The sequence below is a fragment of the Oncorhynchus clarkii genome, chromosome 25 (assembly GCF_045791955.1).
Source record: "Oncorhynchus clarkii lewisi isolate Uvic-CL-2024 chromosome 25, UVic_Ocla_1.0, whole genome shotgun sequence".
Taxonomy (NCBI): Eukaryota; Metazoa; Chordata; class Actinopteri; order Salmoniformes; family Salmonidae; genus Oncorhynchus; species Oncorhynchus clarkii.
In genome coordinates, this window is record NC_092171.1 from 31,018,089 (window position 1) to 31,046,055 (window position 27,967).

Genomic DNA, 27,967 nt, shown 5'->3' on the forward strand with positions numbered 1-27,967 from the left:
GACGCAATTATTTTGCGCGTGCATGATAGTTTTGCGGACACGTTCATCATTGTTGAAGATGCAAGCACGTCAGAACGCTGAGCGCTATAATATCAAGCAGGGGACGTCGCTCGCTCGCGAATATCTTTTTCAAAACGACTAGCTAGTATGGGATTGTTAGCAAGAGCGTAGCATCAAATACGGACGAACATTATAACGATTTTACTCCTTATATGATAGTTATGAATACCGTATAATTATAGATACGGTAACAATAAATTATAAGGTCACTGCTGAACACCGAACACTGCGCTGCTTTGCCCAGCAAGTGCTCATAGTAAGGCAGGGGATTGGAGATCTCATCATTTCCGAGTTTTCGCAGCGGCACAGGTCAGTTTGAACGTTTTGCCTTTGCTTTGGTATTCCTCTATGTGTGTACAGTTAAATAGCTAGCTACATTAATTAAATTAACACATTCTAGCTAATATAGTTAAAACTGAGTTGACATTCTGCCAACCCAGCACACAAGTAAAAAAAAAAAAAAGAAAAGAAAGTTGTATAACTAACTAGCCATTAGCAATGCTAACGCTAGCTAGCAGCGTTAACGTGCCTGGAAAGTCGAGGTGGGTGGAGTGGAGATGGACACTGATGGGTCCGTTTAAACACTCGCTTAGATTGCACTGCAATTCATTTGAATCTGATAAGGTAATTGGTTAGTTAAATATTTGGCCACACAAAGTTAACCAGCGTTAGCTTGCTAACGTTATGGACTTATTTTGTACGGAATGTGTTAGCGTGTACCTAGCATTAACGTTACGCCACATAACTAACTGCTAACGTTAGTACCTTGACTATGATGTTGCTTTCCTCAAACCTTCGCTGCATGGGTGGATAAGGCCTTTTCAAATCGAACAAACGTTTATCAACGTTACTATCTCGTTTTGCGGAAATGTAACGAGCTAATTTTAAACTATAAATTAACTATGTAGGTAAAAATGTCGTTGTGACTGGCAACTTTTTTTTCCCCCACAGTAGTTTAGCAAAAGAGCTGACTGAGCTAGCGCTTCGGCATAACACAACAAGCTCACGCGTTTGTTATCCTATTGACAAGAAAACAACACGCATGGTCGTTACTAAATCTAAATAGTGCAATGTGTGAATACATTGTCACTTATCTAAAAGCTAGCAATCTTACCAAGTGGCTAACGTTACGTTGTGTATGAATAGTTTGTCTAGCGGTGTTGACTGTGTCGCTAACAGCTACTTTCCTTATTATGAATGTATTAACATGGATAATCCAATTATTAATGTTAGGTGCTCTGATATGTACAAGGGTAAATTATTGCCTGCCCTTTGGATGAACTATAAACTAGGCGCATACACTGAGAAAATCAGAGATGGATGGGACTTGGAGCAGTCCCTTTCCTTGACCAGACATACAGTCCCAGAAACCTCATTGCACATCCCTTAGCCCTAAAACAAAATAGTTGCATTCAACACTTAGGTGTGCATTTACAAAACATGATTGTTCATTTAAAGTGGTCATTGTCTTTACTGATTGAAGAGAACTCTCAGCTTTGTCCAAAGTGTAAAACAACCTTTCCTTACTTTAGTCTTGGATTACTTACATCTTGATTGTAGATGGCCTAGCCTTAGAACCTCCCGGAGTGTGTTAGTTTAAATTATGAGCATCTTTAAATGTCAGCTAAATGACGTAGCACGAGAAGCACTGCAGATATTGCAATGAGCAAGACTTCGTTCAGTCACACATGGTATCTGTGCAAGGATTCACATCATGCTCTTACAATGTGATAGCCACGGGACTAAAACAGCAGACGTTTAGCCTGGCTAGTTTTTGCTGAAATGGGCCCACCGTGCTGTTTACTTTGTGCATCAATGTCATATCACTGACTCTACCTTTAATGTCCCATCTTAATATGAGTGAACCTTGATTTTGGTTGTGCTTAAAGTCCTCCTCCAGTGATAAAAAAACAAAAAAAAAACAACTTTTACTGTTGAAAAGCAGTAAAAGTTCCACTTGTGCTATGTTGACATGTCTGGACCACCTATTGAGACATGTCTTTTGTTAGGTTAATCAGGTGTTAAATGAAGTTAGGAGACTGGAGTGCAACATTAAGTAATTCACTTCCCATTAAACAGTGATTGGCTTAAAATAACATATACTTTTGAGGAAGTAAACCACTGCATGTTGTGAGGTGCTGAAGGTTATTGCACACAGCATACACATACTCTTGTTTGTCTTGCAAATAAATGTTTAGCCCACACTTTGTACTTAGACCTGGCCTGTGATTAACAAGTCAATTGTCTGTGAGAGGCGCTGATGGATTCCATGGGTCTGTTTTTGACATGGGATTTTTCTTTAACAATATTGTAAGTTGTGCTTGTTGTATAATAAAATGCTTGAGTTGCACTTCTGTTTAGTCTTTTTCTTGCTACGTATTCATATGGTGGCACTCTATTCAACGTACTAGTTCTCCAAAGTGTTTCTAATCAATGTTAGGCTGTTCCTCATTTTGTTGGTTGTGGTTTGTGCTGATACACTAGGCTAAGTGCCTGATCCACTTATGGTATTGAGTGGTTGATTTAATTGTACAGTCGGAGAAGGTTTTGGCACTCCCATGGAACTGAAGCAGATGTTTATGGGTGGAACTTGTCTCCATTGATTTTAATATTGAACACCTCCCAACTACTGTAAGACCTTATGGACAGTACATGCCACCATGATGATTGTCAGCTGTGCGAAGTAGATCACCTGCTGGGTGTCAACAAAAGGTACAGATTCAACATGTATAATTGTTGGGAAATGACGGCCAATGTTCTGTGGTCAGAGGGGATAGGATGGTCACCCTCTGCATTTAATCATTTGTCGGTCTGGTGTTTTCTCTCTTAGCCAATTAATCCATCAGAACCCCTTAACTGTCTAACAATCATCTCACGTGTAGTCCTAGCCCCAAATTGTGCAATGATGCATTTACAATCTTACTTAACTGGGAGAAATAGTTTGACTCCAGGATCTGACATTAACAATGGCCCGCTGGCCTGGGGTCAGTAAAAACGTGTTGGGCCAGTGGATCTAGTCAGTCACTGACCCAACAGGGCCACTAACTTTCCCGCAAAATTTGCATTCCAGTTCAACATTTACCTGCTCTGTTGCAGTCTGCCATTGAAAACCATTGAAGACTAGACAACACGTGGAAAAGTAATGCTATTTGTATTTGGTCAATATGTTTGGTGGTTAAAGCACCGTCATGCTCCCCGGGAGTCAGAATTTCTCATTCTCGAGCTGTACATAAGTTGATGTGTTCACATGGCAGCTGTCCAGAGCAAAAAGAAGAGCTCATTAACCCACTCGTTCAGCTTATTTATTTTAGGGAAAGTGATTTCTAAAAGGAAATATTCAATAGTGAACATGCTGGCTACTGTTGATAGTATGTAAAAAGAAATCTACAAGTTGCCTAGCATTTGTCTTGGATAGCCTACTGTACCCAGATCGATATCTTTTTTGGGGCAATGTCCTATTTTAAGATTTAAAAAATTGTAATCTTAAAATGACTGGCTATTATACAAACACATGTATGTAATTAACACAAAGCAGTTCTAAAGAGTAGACTGATGTCTCACATTTGTTAATTGATATTAAACAGCTTTTTAATACTTACCATAATAACCAAATGTAAGCTATTACCAGCTGAATATAGAGAGAAAGCTTGCCAATAGGCTCTGTATGACCCCAATATCTGGGCCAGTAGGGATTCCATTCGGGACAGTGAGAAAAGTTTACGTTGAACCCTGGACTCTACAATACATAATGAAAACAAGCACTCAGCTTCAGCGTTGTCAATAAAGATCGACAGAAATGTTCATGGCTTGTATCCATATACTTTTTTGGGGCATTGAGCAACAGTTGCCGTGTAGCTTAGACATTTGTGTGCACATTTGTTGAGTCTCTTTTCGTCAAGCCCAGGCCCTGCGACCTACCTTTTTTATGAACAAATGATGAGAACCCCTTTTAGTGTAGTCTGAAATACCTTTACCACCTGTTGGGGTGAATTCGCCTATCCATCCCACCAAGGCACCCAGACAACTGGACAGCTCAGTGTCAAAAACATCTTTGTCCACTCTATTAAGACTTGCGTAGCAGGAGAAAGACGTGTTCAACCATGTCTCTAAAGTGCGGGCATTTTGGTCACATATGCTCCTAAATATTTTGCTTTGCGACTTGGAATTTTAGTTTAGGAGCACCAGTGCACCTAGAAAAAAATTCAGCCATTTAATTGTTGTAATCAATCATTTTATTTGTCACGTCCAGATTACAGCAGGTATAAAAGCTGCAGCTAAATGCTTGTGCGCTAGCTACCTATTAAAGGAAGAATTAGTATGCCTAGTAATAGCCTGGTATGTAAACAATAGGATATACAGTATAGTTAATGAACAATAGGATATACAGAATGGATAATAAATGTGCTATAAGTATGACTGGATTTACAAAATATAAAGTGGTTAGTGTCTCGGTCAGTTGAATATATAGTAGAACACCAGCTGTGCTGGGTGGTAGTGTTTTAGGGTTGAATGTGTGGCGATTCAGTGCAAATAGTCTCTAAGACGCAGATTTGTGACTGTGGTGGTTGCACCATTACTACAGAGAAAACGGCTTGTCTCTAACCCAAACCATTCAGCCATTACCAGCACTACGTTTTTTTCTCCTTCTATTGCACATTGGCGCTGCAGCTGGATGCATCTCCATTGGCATGCCGCGTTTTTAATTCATAAACCATGTCGTGGCCCCCTGACACCTCATGTTACCTCATTAGCTGGCTTGCTAACAACCTGGTAACTTTACCAGTCTAAACATTTGGGAGCACCGAAAGAATGGTAAAGGGATAACTTCATGAGCTCAATGATCATAGCAGTGAATGAATGACAGATTTGCACGTCTTCACACACAAACTTGATGTTCATAAAAGAGACCGTTTACAATTTTTTATATAATGCATCTCAACAGGAAACTGTGCTTTTACACAATGTAACGCTGTAATATTCCACAAATTACTTTGTAATTTCAATGACTGGTATTTGTATTGGCATTTTAGCTTGTATAATGAACAGTCTTTACAGTTTCTTGGGCACAACATGTGCTTCAACAGTAGATAGAATGCATAGACCAAATAAAGGCTGTATCAATATTTTCTGGTGCTGCTAAATTTGATCATAAGTTGGGAGCACCAGTGCTACCATTTTATTTTATTTACAGCCCTGTGTTCAACAGTTTTTCCTACCTGACAAAACAAGCTGTTGATTGGAGTGGGTGAGGAGGGCCAGACCTGCGAGTGTAACAGGTTATGACAAGCCTTTGTGTTTTTTTTTTAGATACGTGGCTTTTAATCCTGTCCTGTTCTGTTCCCACTGCTTTCTCTCTCGCTCTGCGTTGGCTTGTCTTTGCTCTCAGCCTTCCACCTGCCTGAGCCCCAATAATTCACCATTGAGAACTTGAGAAAAGCTGAGGTGTTTGTTTTCTACTTCTTGGCCATACTACTTGTAAACAACAATTGAAAGACACATTTTGTAGTACAAAAGAGGTTGTCTTTGGCTGTTTGAATTGTCACCTTGCCTGTCCTTTTTACATGTTATATTCAGCCTGGCCAGTTGAATGCTCATACAGCATCCAGTGTGTTTGCCTTGTGCTGTGAGCACGTTTCCTACATGCTCATTGTCCCTCAGTGCATTCCAGAATTGGTCTTTTTCACACTGATTCATTTGGGTCAATGCTAAAGTTGGAGGCATGCTGCTTTGATGTTAGGCTACACAATTGCCACAAAGACATGGAAGAGAATGCCTGTGTTTTGGGACATACAGAAACACTATGGTAATTGTACTGTAATAAAGAAAAAGCTCAGTTTAAGTAGGAGAACTGAATGGTGTGTGACTGAAAGGTTTGAAACATGCTTTGACATTAGGCTACACAATTGCCACAAAGACATACAGACAGACCAACTGTATGGTGGGCTTCCAGATTACTGTAGTACAAGAAAGGCTATAGCATAGAACTGTGAATCATTAAATGCTGTGCGACTGTCTCAAAGGGCCAGATAGGAAGGAATTCACTAAGCCAAAAGAAACTGGGATGGTCGTTGTTTGTACAAGGTGTGTTGATAGCCTATATCCAGTTTCTCAGTGGAAAAAAAATAAAAGTTGCCCAGTCTTGACGTAACGCAACTGGTTTGCTCTGTCTTGTAGCGTAGGTCATGTCCGTATCCTCTGCCTGTAACTCGGCAGCATATGTTTCCCATTCCCCTGATGAGTTTCTATACAATGGGCAGGGTGAGATAGATGAGGCTGTTGCCATTCCTGGTCTGGTGGTGTCAGAGCTGAAGCCTTGTGCTTGGCAATGGAGGGAATACACAGACACTTTAGGCTCTGGAAAGCTAGCTACTCATAGGCCCTTCACAGGCCCTCCTGAAGTAATTACTGAATCGCTGTGAACTTCTTAGTAGAGGTGTGGAATTCAAGACCTGTTAGGTAAGAGGTCCTCTGTTTCTGTGGGCATATGTATGCCTGCAATGGTGTTATTCATAGGCTGCATGTGTAACTAGAGCATTGACATTGAAATATAAATCTACTCTATGTTGAAAAGCCTAATCATAAAAAATATGGATATTCTTGTTTGAGCTTTTGAGGAGATCTGATTTTATAGTAGTCAAATTGTGTGTTGGTTTACCTAATATTTCCCTATTTTTAGACGGACCTTACTGAGCTAATGGCTTTATTGGCCCAGGCCCCAGCTTACATGTAGCAACTGATCAACAATAGGTTAAGTTAATGGGTTGTTGCCAGCTGAAGTCTTGAGATTATTTCTGAGTCTGTATGCTATGACATACTCATGCTGCTGAGAGAGAGAACCCCCAAATCAAAGGTCTTGTGTGCCATGTTACTCTTCCGACAGGACAGCACTTGTGTTACAAATGCTGTGCAGCACACTAACTCAGTATGTGGAATGTTGAGAGTATCATGGATGTCTCTGTACTTAGCCTGGATGGAACACATAACAGATCCTTGCACAACTGTTACTGGTCAGTCAGTGATCAGGATGCTCTATTCAATGGAGTCACGAGCAGTGAAATGTTGGTTGAACTTCTTTCTTTACGAGGTGTTTTGGTTATGATAGATTGATACTAAGAGCAGGAAAGCGCTGATTTGTTAGTGGTCCAAATATATTAAACGAAAGCTGCTTTCTCTCTGGTTGTTTTCTGATTTATAGTTGGGGCTTGATGTTTCAGTGTTTTGGATGTACTGTCCTGTACACCACTAGATTAGAAAATCGCCTCAAAAGGTATTTCAACAGCGCTCGTCCACAAGTGCTTGGGTATGGAAATAGCTTTGTATACGAATTACAGGCAGTCAGGCAGCCGCACCCCTCTTCCCGGGTGTGTTTTAAAGTGCTATTGTATTTGTATGGAAAACCCCAGTAGGTTCAGGTGAAGGAAGTGCCTTATGAAAGGAAAGGTCAGCCATGCATTTATGGGAAAGGATACGTTGCTGACGTGCAAACCTATATTTAATTTCCAAATTGGTTAAAATTGGGTTTGGTTAATGTTAGGGTTAGCCTAATGTAAGGGTCAGTTTTAGATTTGGCTAGTTGGGCTGTCAGTTGGATCCTGGTCAGAAAAGTATCCTTAAAGCATCGACAGAGAATACGTAGACTGGACCGACAGCAATGTCGTTTTGTCACACAAAAAATATGCTCCGGCATTTGACGCCGTTTTCTTCTACCTTTTTGAGTCTCAGCGACTGCTCAGATAATAAACCAAACTACATCTCAACCTTATAGAATCCCCCCAAATATGTTGTTTTGAGGTGATAATGTTACTTTAGGCTAAAACAGATATGTGCCTTTTTTTATTCTCTGTGACTAAAAGGGATGACATTCTATTTGTAGCTGATATGCGAGTGAATACATTGAATCAGCATATCAAATTAGGATAATGTTGTAGTTTACACTGGCAAGTATAAGAATATTTGCTAGTGCATATTTCATTTTAAATCTGATTATTTCACAAGGCGATGTAAGAAGCTAAAGGGCTAGCTAGCTTGCAGTGTTTAGTCAACTTCCTAGCAAGGGAGGACACTACTTTTGCTTTCACCACAAATGAGAAGACAACAAGAGAACCCCAAAATGTATTTTGTTTAGAAGTAATAACTAGTGATTACAGGCTATTGTGAAATGTTTGAACCTGCTGTAGCCAACTAGCTTGTCATGTGACTTTTTCTCTGACCAAACATGTTCTATTTTTAGCCGCTATGGCAATCAACACACAAGCAGCATATCAAACTGCGAAAATAAGTATATTTGACAGGGCATATCTTTTTTACATTTTTATAAATCAGATTTATTTCACATGGAGATGTGGCAAGCTAAAAAGGCTAGCTAGATTGCAATGTTTTTAGCCAGGCTGCCAGCAAGCTATTCCCCCCGCCCCCTTGTAAATGGGACCGGCGAGGATATCATGTTACCAAAAGATGTCCGCTACTCCAAAAATCCAACTACTCCCACATAGGCTTGTGTGGTATCCAGATACCGTCCTTCTCTCATCTCAGGATTTATGGTATTACTTACCGGCATAGCATACAAGAAAATACCAAATGCTAACAAAATTAGCACAAACTAATAGTGAAATCACAAATGCTATTAGCTAAATGCTAACAAGCGAAAACCGATTTTTAAGTATAGCTAGTAGTTACCAAATCTAATTTTCGGTGAGTGTGGACATTTTCCATCTAAAGTGAATGAGACAAATTGTGCAAATAAACAAAGTTGTGACACTACTCCTCCTTCAGAAAGCATGTATGTGTACCATGAGCAGAGGAGAGAAAAACGCTAGTAAGAAGCACAGGGAAAAATGGCAACTGTACAGAACTCAAGAGCTCTAACAGAAACCCCATTATTAGATACACTATGTAATACAAAAGTATGTGGACACCGCTTCAAATGAGTGGATTCGGCTATTTCAGCCAGACCCTTTGCTGACCGGTGTATAAAATAGAGCACACTGCCATGCAATCGCCATGGACAAACAGTGGCAGTAGAATGGCCTTACTGAAGAGCTCCGTGAATTTCAATGTGGCACCGTCATAGGATGTCATCTTTCCAACAAGTCAGTTTGTAAAATTTCAGCCAGGCTAGAGCTGCCCTAGTCAACTGTGAAGTGGAAATGTCTAGGGGCAACAACGGCTCATCTGCGACGTGGTAAACCACACAAGCTCACAGAATGGGACCGCTGAAGCATGTAGTGTAAAAATTCTGTCGTTGGTTGCAACACTGCCTCTGGAAGCAACGTCAGCACAATAACTGTTCATCAGGAGCTTCATGAAATGGGTTTTCCATAGCTGAGCAGCCACACACAAGCCTAAGATCACCATGCACAATGCCAAGCTGCCATTGGACTCTGGAGCAGTTCTCTGGAGTGATGAATCACATTTCACCATCTGGCAGTACGACAGACAAATCTGGGTTTGGCGGATGCCAGGAGAACGCTACCTGCCCCAATGCATAGTGCGAACTGTAAAGTTGGGTGGAGGAGGAATAATGATCTGGGGCTGTTTTTCACGGTTTGTGCTATGCCCCTTAGTTCCAGTGAAGGGAAATCTTTACGCTACAGCATACAATCACATTCTAGACGAGTCTGTGCTTCCAACTTTATGGCAAGAGTTTGAGGAAGGCCCTTTTCTGTTTCAGCATGACAATACCGCAGTGCACAAAGTGAGGTCTGAGTAGAAGTAAGTCCCCGCAGCAATGTTCCAACATCTAGTAGAAAGCCTTCCCAGAAGAGTGGAGGCTGTTATAGCAGCTAAGGGGGGGCAACTCCGTATTAATGCCCATCATTTAGGAATGAGATGTTTGATGAGCAGGTGTCCATACTTTTGGTCATGTAGTGTATCTAATGGCAAACATTTAGTAGCGACTTGCATACAAGTGTAACTTTATCACCTCGTGTGCAGCAAAACAGACTGCTGATACGTATAGAACACTATGGATTTACCAGCTACCGCATTCTCCCGTTGTGCTATTTACAAACAAACACGTGACTGGTTCAACTGTTCTAGGGAACTAAGGTAAGCATCATAATGTGAAATGAACACAATCTGCTTTATCTCCTAACGTATTGCACAAGTTGACTGCAGGTATTTAAAGTAGCTACAAATATTAATATGTATTGGGACAAACTTCAAATGCTTTGGACTGTATTGAAAAACCATCTTGTGGCTTTTTCCAAATATACTGGTATACCGCTCAAGCCTACACGCATTTACGTAGGTCAATGGAGTGGAGCTTGTAATTTTTTAGTGTCTCCCTGTGTCCATAGGGACATGCTGCTGCAGCAGGATCAGAATGTGGCCAGTCTGAGCTCCTTCTGCTGCTGACATTGGAGATTCTGCTCTTCTCTGTGGGCTTCGGTGTCATTCAGGGTGTCCTTTTTCCCCTTTGGTCTTGTCCCAGTTATGGGACTGGCGTGTTGGCTTGGCTCAGTAGGGTGTTTGTGTGTATTTGTAGAGTGTGTAGGCCTACTTGTGTATGCGGGGGCACATGTTGCATATGTTGAGTGGAGTAGCAGGAGAGAATCTGACACCTACCCAACATAATCAGGAGTCAGTGGAGAGGAGACCCGCTCTCTCTACAAAACTATTGATTATCCGTATATAGACATAAGAGAGTCCTGGCAGCCAATTGGCTGCAATGCTTTATTACCTCCTTGACAGCAACACGTGTCTGTAAGTGGAGAAGCTGGGGCCCAGCTCTGTGGTGGCCAATGACAGCTGTTTAGGTGAAGCTTTCTCTTTAACCACGTGCTGCAATGCTGTGCTGTATAGGGAAGGTTGGGAAGAATTTCAGTTAGCACTTTACTAGCTTTAGGTTAACTCCCGTGCATGCATACATACACCCACATACTCTAGTCTACACTGGTGCTGTGCCCTAGGCATGCAGGCCACAGGGTTGAGTTGCAAGGATTCTAGCTAAATAGAAAACGCCTCTTCAGGAACCATGTAAGTTAGTCTCTCTCTCTTGCTCAGTGAAATGACAATAGGCCTAGTTCCAGTTTAATTTATTCTGGGTTGTAAATTCTGTATCAATCCAATGATATTTTGATTGAGCATTTTAAGCATAGTGTGGTGTTATCAAGTTCTGTTGTTGGCCCGCACCCAGAAAGTGGCTTAGAGTAGAAGTGCTAATTTAAGGATCATGTCTTATTCATTATGATTTTAAAAGGCAAAACTGAGCTTAGATTTTCACTCCTACTCTGAGAAACCTGATTTGCAAGCATATCACTACACCCGCAATAACATCTGCTAAATACGTGTATGTGACCAATAAAACAAAGGTAATTTGATTTACTTAGCCTGGTAGTTTGGTCACAGACCACAACTGACAAAATGAGGAAAAACCTAACGTTGAGTAGAAGCACTTCGGAGAACTAGTTAGAGTACAACCATATGAATACGCAGCAAGAGCAATGCTCAACAGAATCATTTATTATACAACAATCACAATTCAGAATGTTGTTCGACAAGAAGCTTTTTTGTCAATTAGCTCATTGGTCTTCATCATCCAACACGTTGTGGGGACTGCACCGTATGAAAAGTTTAACTACAAATTAGCAAACTGCTGTAACACTTTTTGAAAAGCCTACTTCCCTCATGGCAAAAACAGCCTTTGAATCCATCAGCTCCTCTCGCAGACAATTGACTTGTTAATCACAGGCCAGTCCTAAGTACAAAGTTTGGGCTAAAAGTGTTATTTGCAAGACGAGTATAATCATGTCATGTGCAATAACCTTTAGCACCTCCACAAGCAGCAGCGGTTTACTTCCTCAAAAACCTGTCATTTTAAGCCAATCAGTTTAATGGGAGGTGGTGAACTTAATGTCACTCACTCAGTCTCTTTCTCGCCTCATTTAACAGCTGATTTACACAACAAAATGGGTGGTTCAGGGAAATTCATGACATGGCACAAGTGGTGGGAGCTGGCCTTTCCGATGACATCACGACTTCCTATCAGACCAATTCCTTGAATGCCCTATTCCTTGAAGTTTGCAGTTGTCGAAACACTAGTTTGTTTAAAATCTATTTGTTTCCCTTAGTGTGTGTACTTCACTGTATTTATACTTGAGATCGCTTTTCAACAGTAAAAATTAAAAACGTTGGATCTTTAAAGTCCTACTCTGTCTCCCTTTCACCTCAAATTTTTTGGGTACCTTTTTTTTTTACCCCTTTTTCGTGATATCCAAGTAGTAGTTAGTCTTTTCCCATCGCTGCAACTCCCGTACGTACTCTGGAGAGGCGAAGGTCGGGAACCATGCGTCCTCCGAAACACGACCCCCGCCAAGCCGCACTGCTTTTTGACACACTGCTCGCTTAACCCGGAAGCCAGCCGCACCAATGTGTCGGTGGAAACGCCGTACAGCTGGCGACTGAAGGCCGCATGCATGCGCCTGGCCCGCCACAAGTAGTCGCTCGAGTGAGGTGGGACAAGGACATCGGCCGTCCAAACCCTCCCCTAACTCAGGCGATACTGGGCCAATTGTGTGCCGGCCTCGTGTCTCCTACTCGCTGCAGGCTGCGACACAGCCTGGGTGTGTAGTGACTCTGTAGTGACTCCTAGCACTGCAGTCTGGGAACTTTCAATAAAATCCCTGGTTTTCAAAAATCCACATTTGAGAATTCTGTATTTCCTGCTTGTTCCCCCCCCCACACTCTTTGTCCTAAATTGTTTGTCTGTGCACGGCGAGTGATTCTGTGTGTCTGACTGAAAAATTAGGTCATTTAATGTTTTCTCAATAGTAGGCCTACAGTCATGGCAAAGTTTTGAATGACACAAATATTAATTTTCAAGTCCGCTGCCTCGGTTTGTATGATGGCAATTTGCATATACTCCAGACTGTTATGAAGTGATCAGATGAATTGCCATGCAAATTACCTGAATCCCCCCCAAACATTCCACTGCATTTCAGCCCTGCCACAAAAGGACCAGCTGACATGTCAGTGATTCTCTCGTTAACACAGGTGTGAGTGTTGACGAGGACAAGGCTGGAGATCACTCTGTCATGCTGATTGAGTTTGAATAACAGACTGGAAGCTTGGAATCATTGTTCTTCCTCTGTCAACCATAGTTACCTGCAAGGAAACACGTGCCATCCTCATTGCTTTGCACAAAAAGGGCTTCACAGGCAAGGATATTGCTGCAAATAAGATTGCACCTAAATCAACCTTTTATTGAATCATCAAGAACTTCAAGGAGAGCGGTTCAAAAGTTGTGAAGGCTTCAGGGCACCCAAGAAAGTCCAGCAAGCGCCAGGACCGTCTCCTAAAGTTGATTCAGCTGCGGGGTCGGGGCACCACCAGTACAGAGCTTGCTCAGGAATGGCAGCAGGCAGGTGTGAGTGCATATCTAAAGACACTGAAGCAGCTAACTTTGAAAATGAATATTTGTGTCATTCTCAACTTTTGTCCACAACTGTACAGAGATGCATTTTCTAGCAGACTTTGCTGGAACGCGCTGTGGAAGTAGCCTAGTTTGTTGTCCTTGTTTTGCTCAGACAACAGAGACTTTTGTTTTATTGCACTTTTTCTTCTGTATCCAGCTCAGACCCCTCTCTCTGCTTCGATGTGCTGAAAAACATTCAATGGACCAGTGTTCTGTTTTCCCTCTTGTCTATATAGCCTTAACTCTGCTTACTATTGGCCAGTGTCTAATCAATCATAACTTGAAAGTGGTGTTTCCTCAGCCTGCCTCGTATCCATCACCCATGTGTAAATATGTGGCTGTTATTGATTAACATGCTAGCTGGACATGCTTTTATTGTTAATTGAACGCAAATGTTGTAGGCTTGCTAGGCTACATCAGTTCTTTATCAGGGTTCTCAACAGATACAATTGTGCAAGCATGCAGGATCACATGTCCAGTACTGACCCTCGAATGTAACCAAACATTTAGGAATTTAATTCGTTTTCCACCCTTATCCAGCCACCCTGGCAGGGACAGTAGTCCATGACGAAAAGGAGGGTGATTTGATATGATATGCACATTGGTGCTGAAAATACTTGTGCTGGGCTAAAAGATAATACTGAAATAAAGGAATGAGGCCAGTAGTCTTAATTATCATTGTGTACAAGAGGTGCAAGCATGTCCCTCAGTGACTGATGGTCTTGTGTTTTAGCTAGCCAAGTGGATGGTAAGCAGAGCAGGTTTCCCCTCCCCTCTGTCCCCTCAGTCCCCTGGCTGGTCACTGTTCCACTGTTCCCAAAGCAGCTTTTGTTCAGGCTTATCTGGTCTTCATGGCTGACATATCTCTTTGAAAACAAACTGGGCGCTTGTTTTTCCCCAGCCTACGAATTAGAATGGGGGAAGGGCTTAATTGAATATCCCAAATGGCATCCCTATTCCCTGTATAGTGCAGTACTTTTGACCAGTGCCATATGGACCCTGGTCAAAAGTAGTGTACTAATAGAGAGTAGATAGGATCCCATTTAGGATGCAACCTTAGAGTGAGCATGTTTCCATTTCAATGTTGGCTTAGTTTGAACTGAAGCCCATGCCTTCAGTTCATTTATACTGTATGAGCATTTGGACTGGATTCAATACTTTTGCTTTGTCTTTACAAAGCTGCAGAGTTTACTACAAGGACAGGCTAAATGTAGGCTGCTGTGTTTTTAAGTCGTCAATGACTGCTAATGAATATTACAAACTGTCATTTTGGTTTGATCTCTGACTTATGTTGAAGGGGGGAAATAATTTGATGCACAGCCACATCTTTGTTGTTTTAACCAACTGTGGTTAACTTTTGTTACAGATCAGTGATGGTGGGTTATTTGGGTTATTTTTAGGACTTGTCTCCATTAGATTCATATTGGATTGTCTTAGAAATGAGGCTTGAGGGAATTCAATACAAAGGTGGTTAAACCACAAAAATGCCTTGTAAACCATGTAAAGGCATCTGTTTTTTTCCTTTTGTCTGTTTTTGTTAGAAGTGCCAGGTTTGCATTACTTAAGGGCATTTCCATCTAAAAGGAGCCATGAGCTCCAACATGTGAAGTTCATAGGAGCGTGTCAAATGAAAGTTAAAGGTTTTTCTTTTTTTTTAAAGATGTGTATGTATGTTTTGTATGGTATGTATGGTATGTAAATATAATAAATGGTATTAGAAATACATAAACATTAATGTTGAAGACCCCTTCCAACTGATATCGACACATATTTAGTTTTGGATAAATGATTTGCCTTCTGTAAGTTTAAGAAACATTGCCGTGTGCCTTGTAACCATTACCAAAAACCCACATCTTTCTGATATTTTTACATTTCTCTCCCGCATGAGGGAGGATAATGAACGTGCACAGAAGTAACAATTAAAGGTAGACCTACCAATTAGTGTGATAATTGCTATGTTTATGAATTATTAAGTGAATCTGTTACCAAATGTTATGGAATTACTGCAATGGGAAATCAAAGTAGTCACAAACCAGAGTTGGGTCAGCTGCTACTGTCCTCCCTTCCACTGGCATTGTAGAGAAGTACCGCACAGAACATTACAGTGAAGTAAAGAATTAGAGTACTGTAGAGTACAGTAATGTACTTTACTGAATATATCTACTGTTCTTTACACAAATCAAATGTTGTTTGTCACTTGCACTGAATACAACAGGTGTAGGTAGACCTTACAGTGAAATGCTTACTTACATGCCCTTAACCAACAATGCAGTTTACTGTGATGTCCAAACATAGACATCTGATTCTGATTTGGTCTGGTCAGGACCAACCAAATGTTGTCTTGTTTGGGGGCGGAACTAATTAGAAAAATAGCCCGTGTTTAGAATAATACTCAAACATACAGAAGGATATTGCATATTTCTACCATTTTTGTGTACCTATTCAGGATACATCACCATGACGAGAATGATATACTTATCCATAATGATGAATTTCTATATAGTACAGATGTAATTCCGTTACCAGTTGTAAATTCACTACCTACTGTAGTTCAATAACATATTTTTTTTTACTAACTCAGGGTGTCATGTCCTAACTGAGCCCTCATTCTTTCTGCAAATATCTTTTGAATCTTATTGCGGAGTAGATGTTTAAAGCTGCAATATGTAACTTTTTGGGCGACCCAGACCAGATTAACATAGATATTTGAGTTATAGAACTGTAAATCTCACTGAAAGAAAGTCTAAGAAGTGGTAGATCTGTTCTGTTCTTTATTTCTATGCTTCCTGTTAAGTTTATGCTGCTTTTTTACTTTTACCAGCTTCAAACAGATGAAAATACTATCTTTGGCTGTTGAAAATATATTTAACACTGATTTAGATGGTACAATGATTATCTACATTCTCTATGCTTGTTTTAGGCAGACTATTAGAAGTTTTGCAACCAGGAAATGGCGGAGCAATTTCTGCATAGTGCACCTTTTTTAACAGTTTTTGGAAACCGTGGTCGCATAAGTAAACTGAGGGAGATTTGACATTAATTCTGTTACCCAACTTTGCATCTGCACAGTTCTTCCAGTAAATGTTTTGGACATTTTCTTTGAACAATTTACAAAGTACTACGGAGTCTGTAATTATGTTACTGTGGAATTGCCCATAAGCCATTCATTCAGTAGAACAACAATATTTTTTTGTGTATTTTGCTAGTATATTTACTTGTTGCAACTGGTCTGTCAATCTGTCAGGCTGCGTTCTGTCATGAAGTGTTTGCTTCTGAATCGGCCCTGGGCTCATTGACTTTGGCAGTTCTTCAGATCATTGTTCTTGGGAGGCCAGGGTTATTCACTTATGATTGTTGGATAATTTAATTGTCGTTATGTCGGCATAACACGCAGCCATGTTCCTTCCTAGGCAAGGTGGTCTGAAACTGAACTGTGTAATAAACTGGACATCCTGTACCTGTTTCCCTACAGTGTGTTGGGTGGGACCCTGAGCTGTAAACTCCTCAGATTGTGGCCTGCAGACGACCAGGGGGTTGTGGGAGAAGACGGGAGAGAATCAGCCGTCGCAACACCAGTCTCACTGGACTGGAGGGAATGCCTGAGAGATGTGAATCTATGAGTTACTGCAGCGCTACTGCCGCCTCTCACAGGGAACCTAGGAAACCACCACCACCCAACCTGCTGCAGTCAGCCTGGAGGTAACCCCCCCCACACACACACACACACAAATCACCACTCTACTTACCTACTGCATTGTTAAAGGGACAGCTCCCCCAAATGACATACCTGGCTCCTTATGTTTAAAGTAGTTTATGGCCGAGTAAGGCTACAATTCATACTTTATTTGTAGGGCTGCACGATTAAACAAATTCATTGCGATATTGACATGAGATTTTTCTTCATTGACACTGTTAATGGAGGTACTGTAGATCTAGTTCTCTAAGGAGATGCGCTAGACTCCTTTCACTCTACATACATAGTGGATGCTGACCAATCACAACCGTCCCCGCTTAGAGCGTGCGCTTAGATGCTGGTGAGGAGAGAAAGGCCTTTACCAAAGACAGACAGTACAGTCAAATATATTTATAACCAACTCAAGATTGTTCATCTGTGGCGTTTACAGTGGGAGCAAATGAAGCATAGTGGGCAGAACAAGCAAGTAGGTGGGCCAAGCACAAGCTAGCGATATCTTATTGGCGCGTTGTAGCATGTATTTTTATATTTCTGTTAGGGAGCGCCTCTCCTCTGTAGTGTGCACAAACTCAATTAGACTTTGCACTCCTTTAACAAATAATAACAATAATAATAATAACTTTGGCAAAGTATCAAGTCTATAAAACAGTGCACTGTGTTTGTAACAGATTCTAGTTTTGGGAACAGAAAAAAATGATTGAGATCAGATGTTTCACATATAATAACATTTGCAGAATGACGGCCCAGTTTCACCTAGTTCCATCCTCTCCCACTACCTGCGACTGGACTTCCTCTCACTACCATATTTGGTGGTGTGAAAACATTCTAAACGGATTCAGCTTTATAGCCCCGTGTCTGGGTTTTCACTTCTGTCTTTACCTCAGTTTGTCGTGGAAAACATGCGTGCTAACGAGAACTTCCGTATGGCGCGTCTTCAGTGGTATGACAGTATTTCTGCTACAGGCACACAGATGTCAAACAAATGCAAGTGTTGTGCAAAAAAGTGCCCCGGTTGTGGTGACAACGAGGCAATACGACAAATGTATTCAATAATTTTAAAGTATAACCATCCCCTAATTTACCTAAATTGCATGGTTAAAACAAGTGCCCAATAGCAGCAAAGCCCATCAGCCACAACTAGCCACCTGCGTTAAACAGGCATTGATTGCCAATGCATTTTGAAGTGTTAACTCTCTACGAAAAACATCCAGTAGATGCATAGAAATCACTGAGCCTATCACATAGCCAAAGACATGTTTCCTATTGACAGCCAGCAAAGACGTCTTCAGGAAGATGATAAACAAGCTGGACAGGGGATGCAAGATTCCTTCTCGCACATGTTTCTCCCAAGTCGCCATTCCAACACTATAACAAAATTAAGGGAGAAGTTGAAACATGTCACGTTGAATGACTGGACAAGACTCATGTTTTTGGCACTTTGACTTTTATCATTTTAATTATAATGATTGAGTTTATTTGTACATAATTACACAATCATAAGCTTCCTATTCCATCTGCAGCCTGAATAAATAATTATTAGGTTATTTCAGAACTCATAATGGTAAAATAGGAATTAAGAACTCATGTTATTCATCAATTAATAATTGCTGTGCTTATAACACACTATACTTTGATCATGTTAAATATATTTTCAGATTTTTAGTGGTGTACCTCCAAACAACATGTTTGGGGATGTAGGTGTCATCTTATCTGTAGCCAATAACGATGTTGGAAAGGATTTGTTTAATTTGGCTTTGTATTAATTTAGCACAGAATGTATTCATTCATGTCAGAAGTGATGATCTCTGCCCTGACACTTGTTTTATCCATGTCTGATGGAATTGCGATGTCACCCAATTCATAATTGCAATATCTGGGCCAAAAAATAGAAATTAGATATTTTGTCAATCGTACAGCTTTATTTGTTTGGGGTTTGTTTACCTAGCCAGAAAAGTATATTGTTTACCTCGTATGTAAATGACGACCCATGTCTTTGACACAGGCCTGTGCTGTGCTTCAGGCTGCCTCAGCCCAAGAGTAGTATTTGAACCCAGGTCTGAAGCCCACTAGCTCCCTGCCTCGCCTCAGGAAGAACATGATGTGATGTTACACCATAATTGCAGCAGGCAGAGCCTCAGACTGATTGCTCGGGTTTGTCACAAATGTACCCTATTCCGTATATAGTGCACTACATTTGACTAGGTCTCTGGTCAAAAGTAGTGCACTACATGGGGAGAATGGTGCCATTTGTGACACAGACCCTCATGTGACTTCATACTTTTGAAGTTGGATCAGTTCCCTGGCAGCGCCCCATGCTGAAGAAGTCATGGACTCTTGAAAGAGGGAAGGAGAGAGAGTGAAAAAAGGTTGTTAAATTGAAGCTGCTCTCGTTCGCTGAGTTCATCCATGAGCTCACCCCATCAGAGCCCATGACTCACCCCCCAGTCTACCCAGGGCCAGTTCTGTTGTGCTTTTCACTTCAGACCGCTTGTTTTCTTTTTACCTAACGCTAAGTTAGACTTTTCCCTCAAATTGCCATTAGCGCTGATGTTATAGGCACAGTCCAAGTAATTGAGAAATGTCTAGGGGGAGTCCCCCAAATGGCACCTAGTCCCTATATAGTGCATTCATTTTGACAAGACCCCTATATAGGGAATAGGGTGCCATTTGAGGCGCGGCCTCTGTAGGGTCTGAACACTGCTGGGAAGGGGAAGTGTCTCTTCTGGCCAGGTTGTGTAATAATAAGCAACAGTAAAACTTGGCGAGCCAGACCAGGGGCCTGTTTAGGAGGGTGCAACTACAACGTTACAAAACATTCACATGGAAGTATATTGTGTAGAACACACAATTCTGTCATCTAGAATAGGGAGTCATTTCAGTATCTCTATTCCTTACATTTCTATTTGCAAGGTTTCTGAATGTTTCACCTCACTGAATAATACACTCCTGAGTTTGCTCCTCTCCAGGCATACACTCCCTGTTTGCCATGACAATGAATGACAAGGAGTTGTCATGACAATGGCAGAAACAGACTGTTGGGACATGGTGAATTAGTCTGGTTTATCTGGGTTAATGAAGAACACAATCTTTGCCCTGGCTTGAAAGCTGAGCCTCCTGCCTGCTTAAGTGCTGCCAAAGCAGTGTCTTCATTGAAACCAGGAAGTGAAAGTTGGAGTATTTTGCCAGTAGTGCAAGTCTTAGTGTAGTTGCTACCATGGAGATATATGAGCCATGTTGATGTTGGTGCCACTCTTAACTTGTTGCTGTGACTGCCCGTGTGTATACACACACACACACACAACGTGATACTGACCTGACACATGAATTCCTTCTGTCGGTTTCCATAGAGCAGTGAGAACACTGGGACTGGTGGGAGAGAAGAAATGAGAGGAGAGTGACGAGGGCTACTGCAGGCCTTTCAAGGACACACAACAACGGGCTGCAATTTTTATTTCCTTGACACACTGCTTTACGCACTCACCGGCTAGCCAATGACTAGATGAAGCCAACCCAACCCCACCCCTAGAATGCAGTGTGCATCCCAAATGGCAGCTGATTCCCTATGTACCTTATGGGCCCTGGTCAAGATTAGTGCACTATATAGGGAATAGGGTGCTGTTTTCAGAAGCAGCCAGTGCCTTTGCTGTCACCTTGTTGCCCTCTAACACCTCCCCCACCCCTGCATGCCATCCCTGAATTGGTCACGTGATGTGCCCCACCTCCCCTCCTTTCTGTCCCCCATTATCAGAGTTCCAGGGCTGCAGTGAAGAATGCCTTATATGCACTTGTGCCTGTAAGGCTGTGAGGACTAGGGCCTGTCTGCTGTCTGTTGTCTGTCCTGTCCCACTGTGGCTGCTTGAAGTCATGTCCTGTGTGTCTGTGACAGAGAGAGAAAGAGACTTGCTTTGGCAACGTTAACATATGTTTCCCATGCCAATAAAGCCCTTGAATTTAGTGTGTGTGTTAGGGGTGTATCGGGGGGCTAGGTCAGCTGAGAGGGCCTGTTTTAGGGCCCAGCTGTGTCTTGACTTGAAGGCTCTGCACCCATTGTGTCAGAGCAGAGGGAGGATGGGCTGGGGGAACAGCAGGCTAGCAGTCTAGGTTTAGTGTGACACGCTGTTCCATGACCAAGACACTTAATGTGTCCCAAATAGCACCCTATTCCCTATTTAGTGCACTACTTTTGACCAGGACCCATGGTGCACTACTTCTGACCAGAGCCCTATGTAGGGAATATGGTTCCATTTGGGACTAAAACTGTCTGCAGTGTGAACAAGAGGGTCACCTGGTTCTGAGCTATCCATTCCAAGGCATGGGGCTCTGCTCCTTCATCCTGTCTTATCATTAGGATGAAAGATCTCTCATAGATAAGCTTAGGAAACAGGCTGCATTAAAGGAAGGAAGAATCCACCCAAAATCACCCATTACTATAATTTAGTGTTACATAACACTATGTGAGAACAATGTTTTTTCTTAACATTTTCATTATGTCATAATGTTGATAGCAACATGAAAAGCAACACCCACAATGCTCTCTTTACCAAAGTTAATATAAGCATGTGAAGTACAGTTGAAGTCGGACGTTTACATACACCTTCGCCAAATGCATTTAAACTCAGTTTTTCACAATTCCTGACATTTTAATCCTAGTAAAAATTCCCTGTCTTAGGTCAGTTAGGATCACCACTTTATTTTGAGAAGGTTAAATGTCAGAATAATAGTAGAGAATTATTTCTTTCATCACATTCCCAATGGGTCAGAAGTATTTGGTAGCATTGCCTTTCAATTGTTTAACTTTGGTCAAACATTTCGGGTAGCCATTTCGGGCCCATTCCTCCTGACAGAGCTGGTGTAACTGAGTCAGTTTTGTAGGCCTCCTTGCTCACACACGCATTTTCAGTTCTGCCTACAAATTTTCTATGGTCAGGGCTTTGTGATGGCCACTCCAATACTTTGACTTTGTTGTCCTGAAGCCATTTTGCCACAACTTTGAAAGTATGCTTGGGGTCATTCTCCATTTGGAAGACCCATTTGCGACCAAGCTTTAACTTCCTGACTGATGTCTTGAGATGTTGCTTCAGTATTTCCACATCATTTTCCTTCCCTCATGATGCCGTCTATTTTGTGAAGTGCACCAGTCCCTCCTGCAGCAAAGCACCCCCACAACGTGATGCTGCCACCCCCGTACTTCACGGTTGGGATGGTGTTCTCTTGCTTGCAATCCTACCCCTTTTTCCTCCAGACAAAAAGTACGATCTTTGTCCCCATGTGCAGTTGCAAAGCATAGTCTGTCTTTTTTATAGCGGTTTTGGAGCAGTGGCTTCAACCTGAAAGGCCGCTCAGCAAGGAAATGTCGATATAGGACTTGTTTTACTGTGGATATAGATACTTTTGTACCCGTTTCCTCCAGCATCTTCAAGGCCCTTTGCTGTTCTGGGATTGATTTGCACTTTTCGCACCAAAGTACGTTCATCTCTAGGAGACAGAACGCTTCTCCTTCCTGAGCGGTATGACGGCTGCGTGGTCCCATGGTGTTTATACTTCTGTTCTATTGTTTGTGCAGATGAACGTGGTACCTTCAGGCGTTTGCAAATTGCTCCCAAGGATGAGCCAGACTTGGTCTACAATTTTTCTTTTGAGGTCTTGGCTGATTTTCTTTAGATTTTTCCCATGATGTCAAGCAAAGAGGCACCGAGTTTGAAGGTACGCCTTGAAATACATCCACAGGTACACCTCCAATTGACTCAAATGATGTCAGAAGCTTCTAAAGCCATTACATCATTTTCTGGAATTCTCCAAGCTGTTTAAAGTCAGTCAACTTAGTGTATGTAAACTTCTGACCCACTGGAATTGTGATACAGTGAAATAATCTGTCTGTAAACAATTGTTGGAAAAATTACTTGTCATTCACAAAGTAGGTGTCCTAACCGACTTGCCAAAACTAGAGTTTGTTAACAAGAAATGTGTGGAGTGTTGAAAAACAAGTTTTTGTCTCCAACGTAAGTGTATGTAAACTTCTGACTTCAACTGTAGCTAGTTAGCTGTAAAATCGCCTTAACAAACTGCACTATCAATTTAGGATTCTACAATCTCACCATGGTCAACCTGCAGATCGAGTTACCACACAGTGGAGTCTGACATTTGTAATTGCACCATGCAATGCACCCTGGACTGAAGAGGCAGATAAATAGGAGAAATGTGTTAGACCCTCTGTTAAATTACAAACTTCTCTTAAGAATATTGCAACAATATCATCAATGGCTCATTCTAGAGAACATTTCCCATGTTATAAAATCGGCCAGTATAGAAATCTGACATGTATGATAGACGTTTTCACCATCTAAGAGTTGTATTCCTATTAACTTCCATTGCAGTGAGAGCATCTTACGCCAATCTAAAGTAGGCTGGCTAGTTACAGTAGTCTTCAAGGCAAGCCCAACACTTTTCCACTGTTAGTGTTTTCATGAGGGAGGTTTTGCCGGGGGGGTTGTTAGGCACAGGCACGGCAAACGTTCTCCTCCTGGCCTCGTCTCCTCTCCTTCTGCATCTCTGTGCCAAGAGTAAAATGTTCAGAATGTGTCAGATACAAATATAATCACTGGAGCTGACTTAAATAGCTATTCTGCCTTCTATGAATATTCTCTGACATTGTATCTTCCTGAACAGGCCCCTGGTCAGACGGTCACATCATAATGCAACACAGTAACTCATTCATTTCCTTCTGTTCCAGGGTTGCAGCCATGCATCTCAAGCAACACCCCAAACTGCAGAAGAAAGAGATCTACCTGGAGTCCAGTCAAGACAGCCAGAGAGGCCTTCATGTGAGCCAGCAGGGGGTCCTGTCACAGAGGACAGTGTGGGGGGTGCGCCCAGCAGTGGCCCTGATTGGTCCGATAAGCAACGGGCTAGGCCAGGGTACGGCCTGCTACCCCCTCAGTGTCATATCCACCAACACCCTGCAGTGCTGCAGTAATGACAACAGTGGCTCCAACCACCTCAACAACAGTAAAAATAACCACGGCAACAATGACAGTGGACTGCAGACCTCGAGGCTGAGTGAGTCCGAGGGGGATGTATTCCACAGTAGTGCCACCTTGGCCCAGAGTAAAACCTCCAAGACCACCTCCTGCAACACCCCCCCCTCCCTGCTACTCTCTACCTGCACCACCTCTTCTACAGGCTCTGAGAACCAGGGGGCCTCCTTAAGAATCTCTTATGAAGGGGAGGACAGAGAGGGACCGCTGGAAATCTGGGCTGTCATCAAGCCTGGCAACACCAAGGAGAAGATCGCCATCTTCGCCTCGCCCCAGTGCCGTGGAAGCCTGATGAACAGTGGCGATGGAGAGGCCGGTGAGGACTTGGTGAGCAGCAGCCCGGTGAGGACCGTGTCTGTGAAGATGAAGAGCTGCTGGGAGGACGAGGGTGGCTCTGTGGCCAAGCGCAGGAGGAGGTCAGGGTCTCAGGGGCACCACCAGGACCGAGAGAGACAGTCATCAAGAGCCCTGGAGACACTGAGCCCCACTGAGAACAGCCCTGTAGAGGTGACCCTCTGCCTCAGAGAGAGCCCCAGAGTGCCTGAGTGTGGGGAGGTGGTTGTACGGGTGGATGGGGAGCAGGTGTGTAGGGTAGAGGGTGAGGAGGTGAGTGGGACTGACAAGGCTCTCTCTGTGGTGGAGTTGGTGGCCTTCTTGGAGCAGAGAGCCAGCGACAAGCAGGTGGACTCTAAGCCTGTGTCTCTGCGGAGCTCCACAAGCATTACCTTAACCAGGGGGCTGTCACTGACCCTGGAGCCTCAGCAGCCCAGAGCCCCAGACCAGAACCCCCAGGGGACCGATGAGGCAGAATGTGTAAAGGTGTCAGACATGGTGGCCAAGCTGGAGTCAGAGTGCCTGAAGCACCAGAGTGTTAGAAGGGAAGGGTCCAGATCTGGGGGAGAGCTCTCACGCAACAGCCTCACGCGCAACAACCTCTCACGCAACAACAGCCTCTCGCGCAACAACAGCCTGCGGAGGAGGGTGGGCCGGGTGCTGCTGGCAGGAGCAGATGCCTTCTCCATCTCAGCCCAGCCACCACCACCTCAGTCTCCCACTGGGCCCCACCATGGACTAGAGGAGACGACCAGGGTGCCGCACCGCCACGTTAGTCCCTCTGCTGGCTATCCCTCTGCTGGCTATCCCTCTGCTGGCTATCCCTCTGCTGGCTATCCCTCTGCTGGCTATCCCTCTGCTGGCTATCCCTCTGCTGGCTATCCCTCTGCTGGCTATCCCTCTGCAAGCACCAGCCACACGGACAAACTAGCTCCCAGCAGCTGCCGTGAAGCTGCCCAGTTGGCTTCCAGCACCTCTGACTCAGCCTCTCCGTCTCGCAGCATGGACTCTGGGTGTGGTGCCTCTGTCGTCAGAGAGCCAGAGGAGCGCTGTGAGGCCCAGGGCCTGGGGCAGCAGAAGAAGAACAGGGCTGTAGAGTCTGGGCAGAACCTGCACTTCCAGCTCCTGTCAGAGCAGGCCAGGTCCAGCAGTACAGAGAGCAGTAGTAAACTACAGTGTGCGGAGCCCCTCCCAGGCATGCTGTTCTTCTCACACACTCTGCCCTCACAGGTGGTACTTGAACACACACTCCCACACACAGTCAATACTCCCACCCACACACACACCCCCCATGAAATGGAATCCAGCCCTAAACCCACCAGAGACTCAGCAGAACCCTCCAAGATTCAGCCCTGTGACCCTTCTATCACTTCTCTACTCCCTGAACCCATATCGCACAGTGAGAACTGGGCCAAAGAGGAGGACGAGGCGGTGAGTGAGGGAGAGGGGAGTGATGTTAGCCGGTGTGAGACAATGCCTTTCCCCCTGCGCCGCATGGTGTCTCACGAGTTCCTGGAGATGCGCTTTAAAATCCAGCTGCTTCTGGAACCCCAGCAGTACATGTCCTTCCTGCCTCACCACATCATCATCAAGATCTTCTGCCTGCTGCCCACAGAGAGCCTGGCTGCGCTCAAGTGCACCTGCCACTATTTCAAGTTCATCATGGAGAGCTACGGCGTGCGCCCCGCGGACTCCCGCTGGGTGTGCGACCCCCGCTACAAAGACGATCCCTGCAAGCAGTGTAAAAAGCGGAATGGGCGCGGAGACGTGTCCCTCTGCCGCTGGCACCACAAGCCCTACTGCCAGGCGCTACCCTACGGCCCCGGGTACTGGATGTGTTGCCATGGCTCCCACAAAGACACACCCGGCTGCAACGTCGGTCTCCATGACAACCGCTGGGTGCCCGCCTTCCATAGTATCAACATGCCAATCTATAAGAAACCCAGGGAGGTCTCTGAGGAGTAGTGGTACAGACAATGGGAGGAGAACTGACTTGACTTCTGTGCGCTTTATTTTGTCTGAGGGCTGATGTCTGTCTGTTGCCATATGTGCATTTATTTGTGGGGAGTTTGAGGGAAATCATGTTGCTGATACTGATGAGGAATCGCTGGATCTCTTCCTTTACCACTTCCCCCTCTTGACCCCTAACCTCTGACCCCTCAGGTCCTCTGAGATTGTGAGCACTTTAACCGTGGTCAGAATTCTCAATCCTCAAAGGATTCTGTCAGGGTATTCTATTTACTTGCTTCAATGTTTTGGGTTGAAGCATAAACTCTGGTTCTGATAAGTGTGTGTTGAAGAGAAGAGCTTTAATAAGTATTTGTCTTCAGTGTTGATGCTTAATGTGTCCCTCCTTACCATAGCTCTTTCCTTATGCATCAACCGACCGTTACATTGGAATAGATACTTTAGTCAAGGTAAAGCCTATCAATGTTATGCAGTGTATCCCACCCACAAGTGATTTACTCAGTGTGTGTTATGTTGTCTAAGTGAATACATACATGGCTGCAGGTCCTCGGTTTATGCAAAATATGAATCAACCCTATTCCATATCCCGGTTGCTTCCCAAATGGCACTCTATTCCCTATATAAGGCACCCACAGGGCTCTGGTCAAAGGTAGTGCACTATATAGGGAATAGGGCGCCATTTGGGTAATGGAATCTATATCCCCACTCCACTATATCAGGCTCCGGGTCAGAGAGGCTTTGTTGTTGGTTTTGGATCTGATTGAAACTAGTTTGTTCTGTGCCCGGTTGTGTTTACATTGTACATAGTGCTACAGAGTCCTATATCAAAAACAGGGAGAATAAGAGTGACGAGCAGCACGAGTATCTATGACTTGACTTGAATGCATTTATTAGCTTCAGTTTGGTAAAAAGAAAGGTATTTACCCTGTCATGTGCATATTGCTGAATTATTATTGGGTGTTTTTTTTGCAGTGGGTCCCAGATGTATAACCCAGTCTGTAACCCATATGCTTGTTACAGCTCGCAGTTTTTTTTTCCTCTAACATTTTTTTTTATGTGTGTTGGAAATGGCACACACTTCCCTATATAACTTCCCTATATAATGCACTACTTTTGACTAGGGCCCATAAGGCTCTGGTTGAAAGTAGTGCGTTATTATATAGGGAAAAAGAGTGCCATTTGGGACGAGTTTGTTATTAATATCCCTCTTTTTATAATGCTATAACTTCTTGAAGGGAAACATGGGAAATGTCACCTCAGTGTTTCTGTTCTTTACAATGACTTTAACTGGACATGATCTAAAAGAAAAAGAATCAGGATTGATGACAAATGGGAAAAATAATGGTCTCTAAAAGTAGTTTGCTCCCAGATATATTTTTTACTTTGTTGTATATTCCTGCTGTATTCTCTGTAAATGCATTTTACTTCCAATAAAGCGCATTCATTCAGAGGTTTTAACTGTCA

The 27,967-nt window shown here is 43.2% G+C and overlaps 1 protein-coding gene across 1 annotated transcript; it reads left to right on the forward strand.

Annotated features, from left to right (window-relative positions):
• LOC139384204 (F-box only protein 34-like) lies at positions 1 to 27,967 on the forward strand. Its single transcript, XM_071128933.1, has 3 exons — positions 1 to 369; positions 16,947 to 17,173; positions 23,899 to 27,967. The coding sequence occupies exons 2-3, from the start codon at positions 17,070 to 17,072 to the stop codon at positions 26,498 to 26,500; spliced, it is 2,706 nt and encodes a 901-aa protein (XP_070985034.1). The 5' UTR covers positions 1 to 369; positions 16,947 to 17,069; the 3' UTR covers positions 26,501 to 27,967.

Excerpts from the sequence above, each read along its gene's own strand:
- LOC139384204 (XM_071128933.1), top strand. The coding sequence starts at position 17,070 with ATGCCTGAGAGATGTGAATCTATGAGTTACTGCAGCGCTACTGCCGCC. Across the intron at positions 17,174-23,898 it reads CTGCTGCAGTCAGCCTGGAG|GGTTGCAGCCATGCATCTCA; the intron begins GTAACCCCCCCC and ends CTTCTGTTCCAG.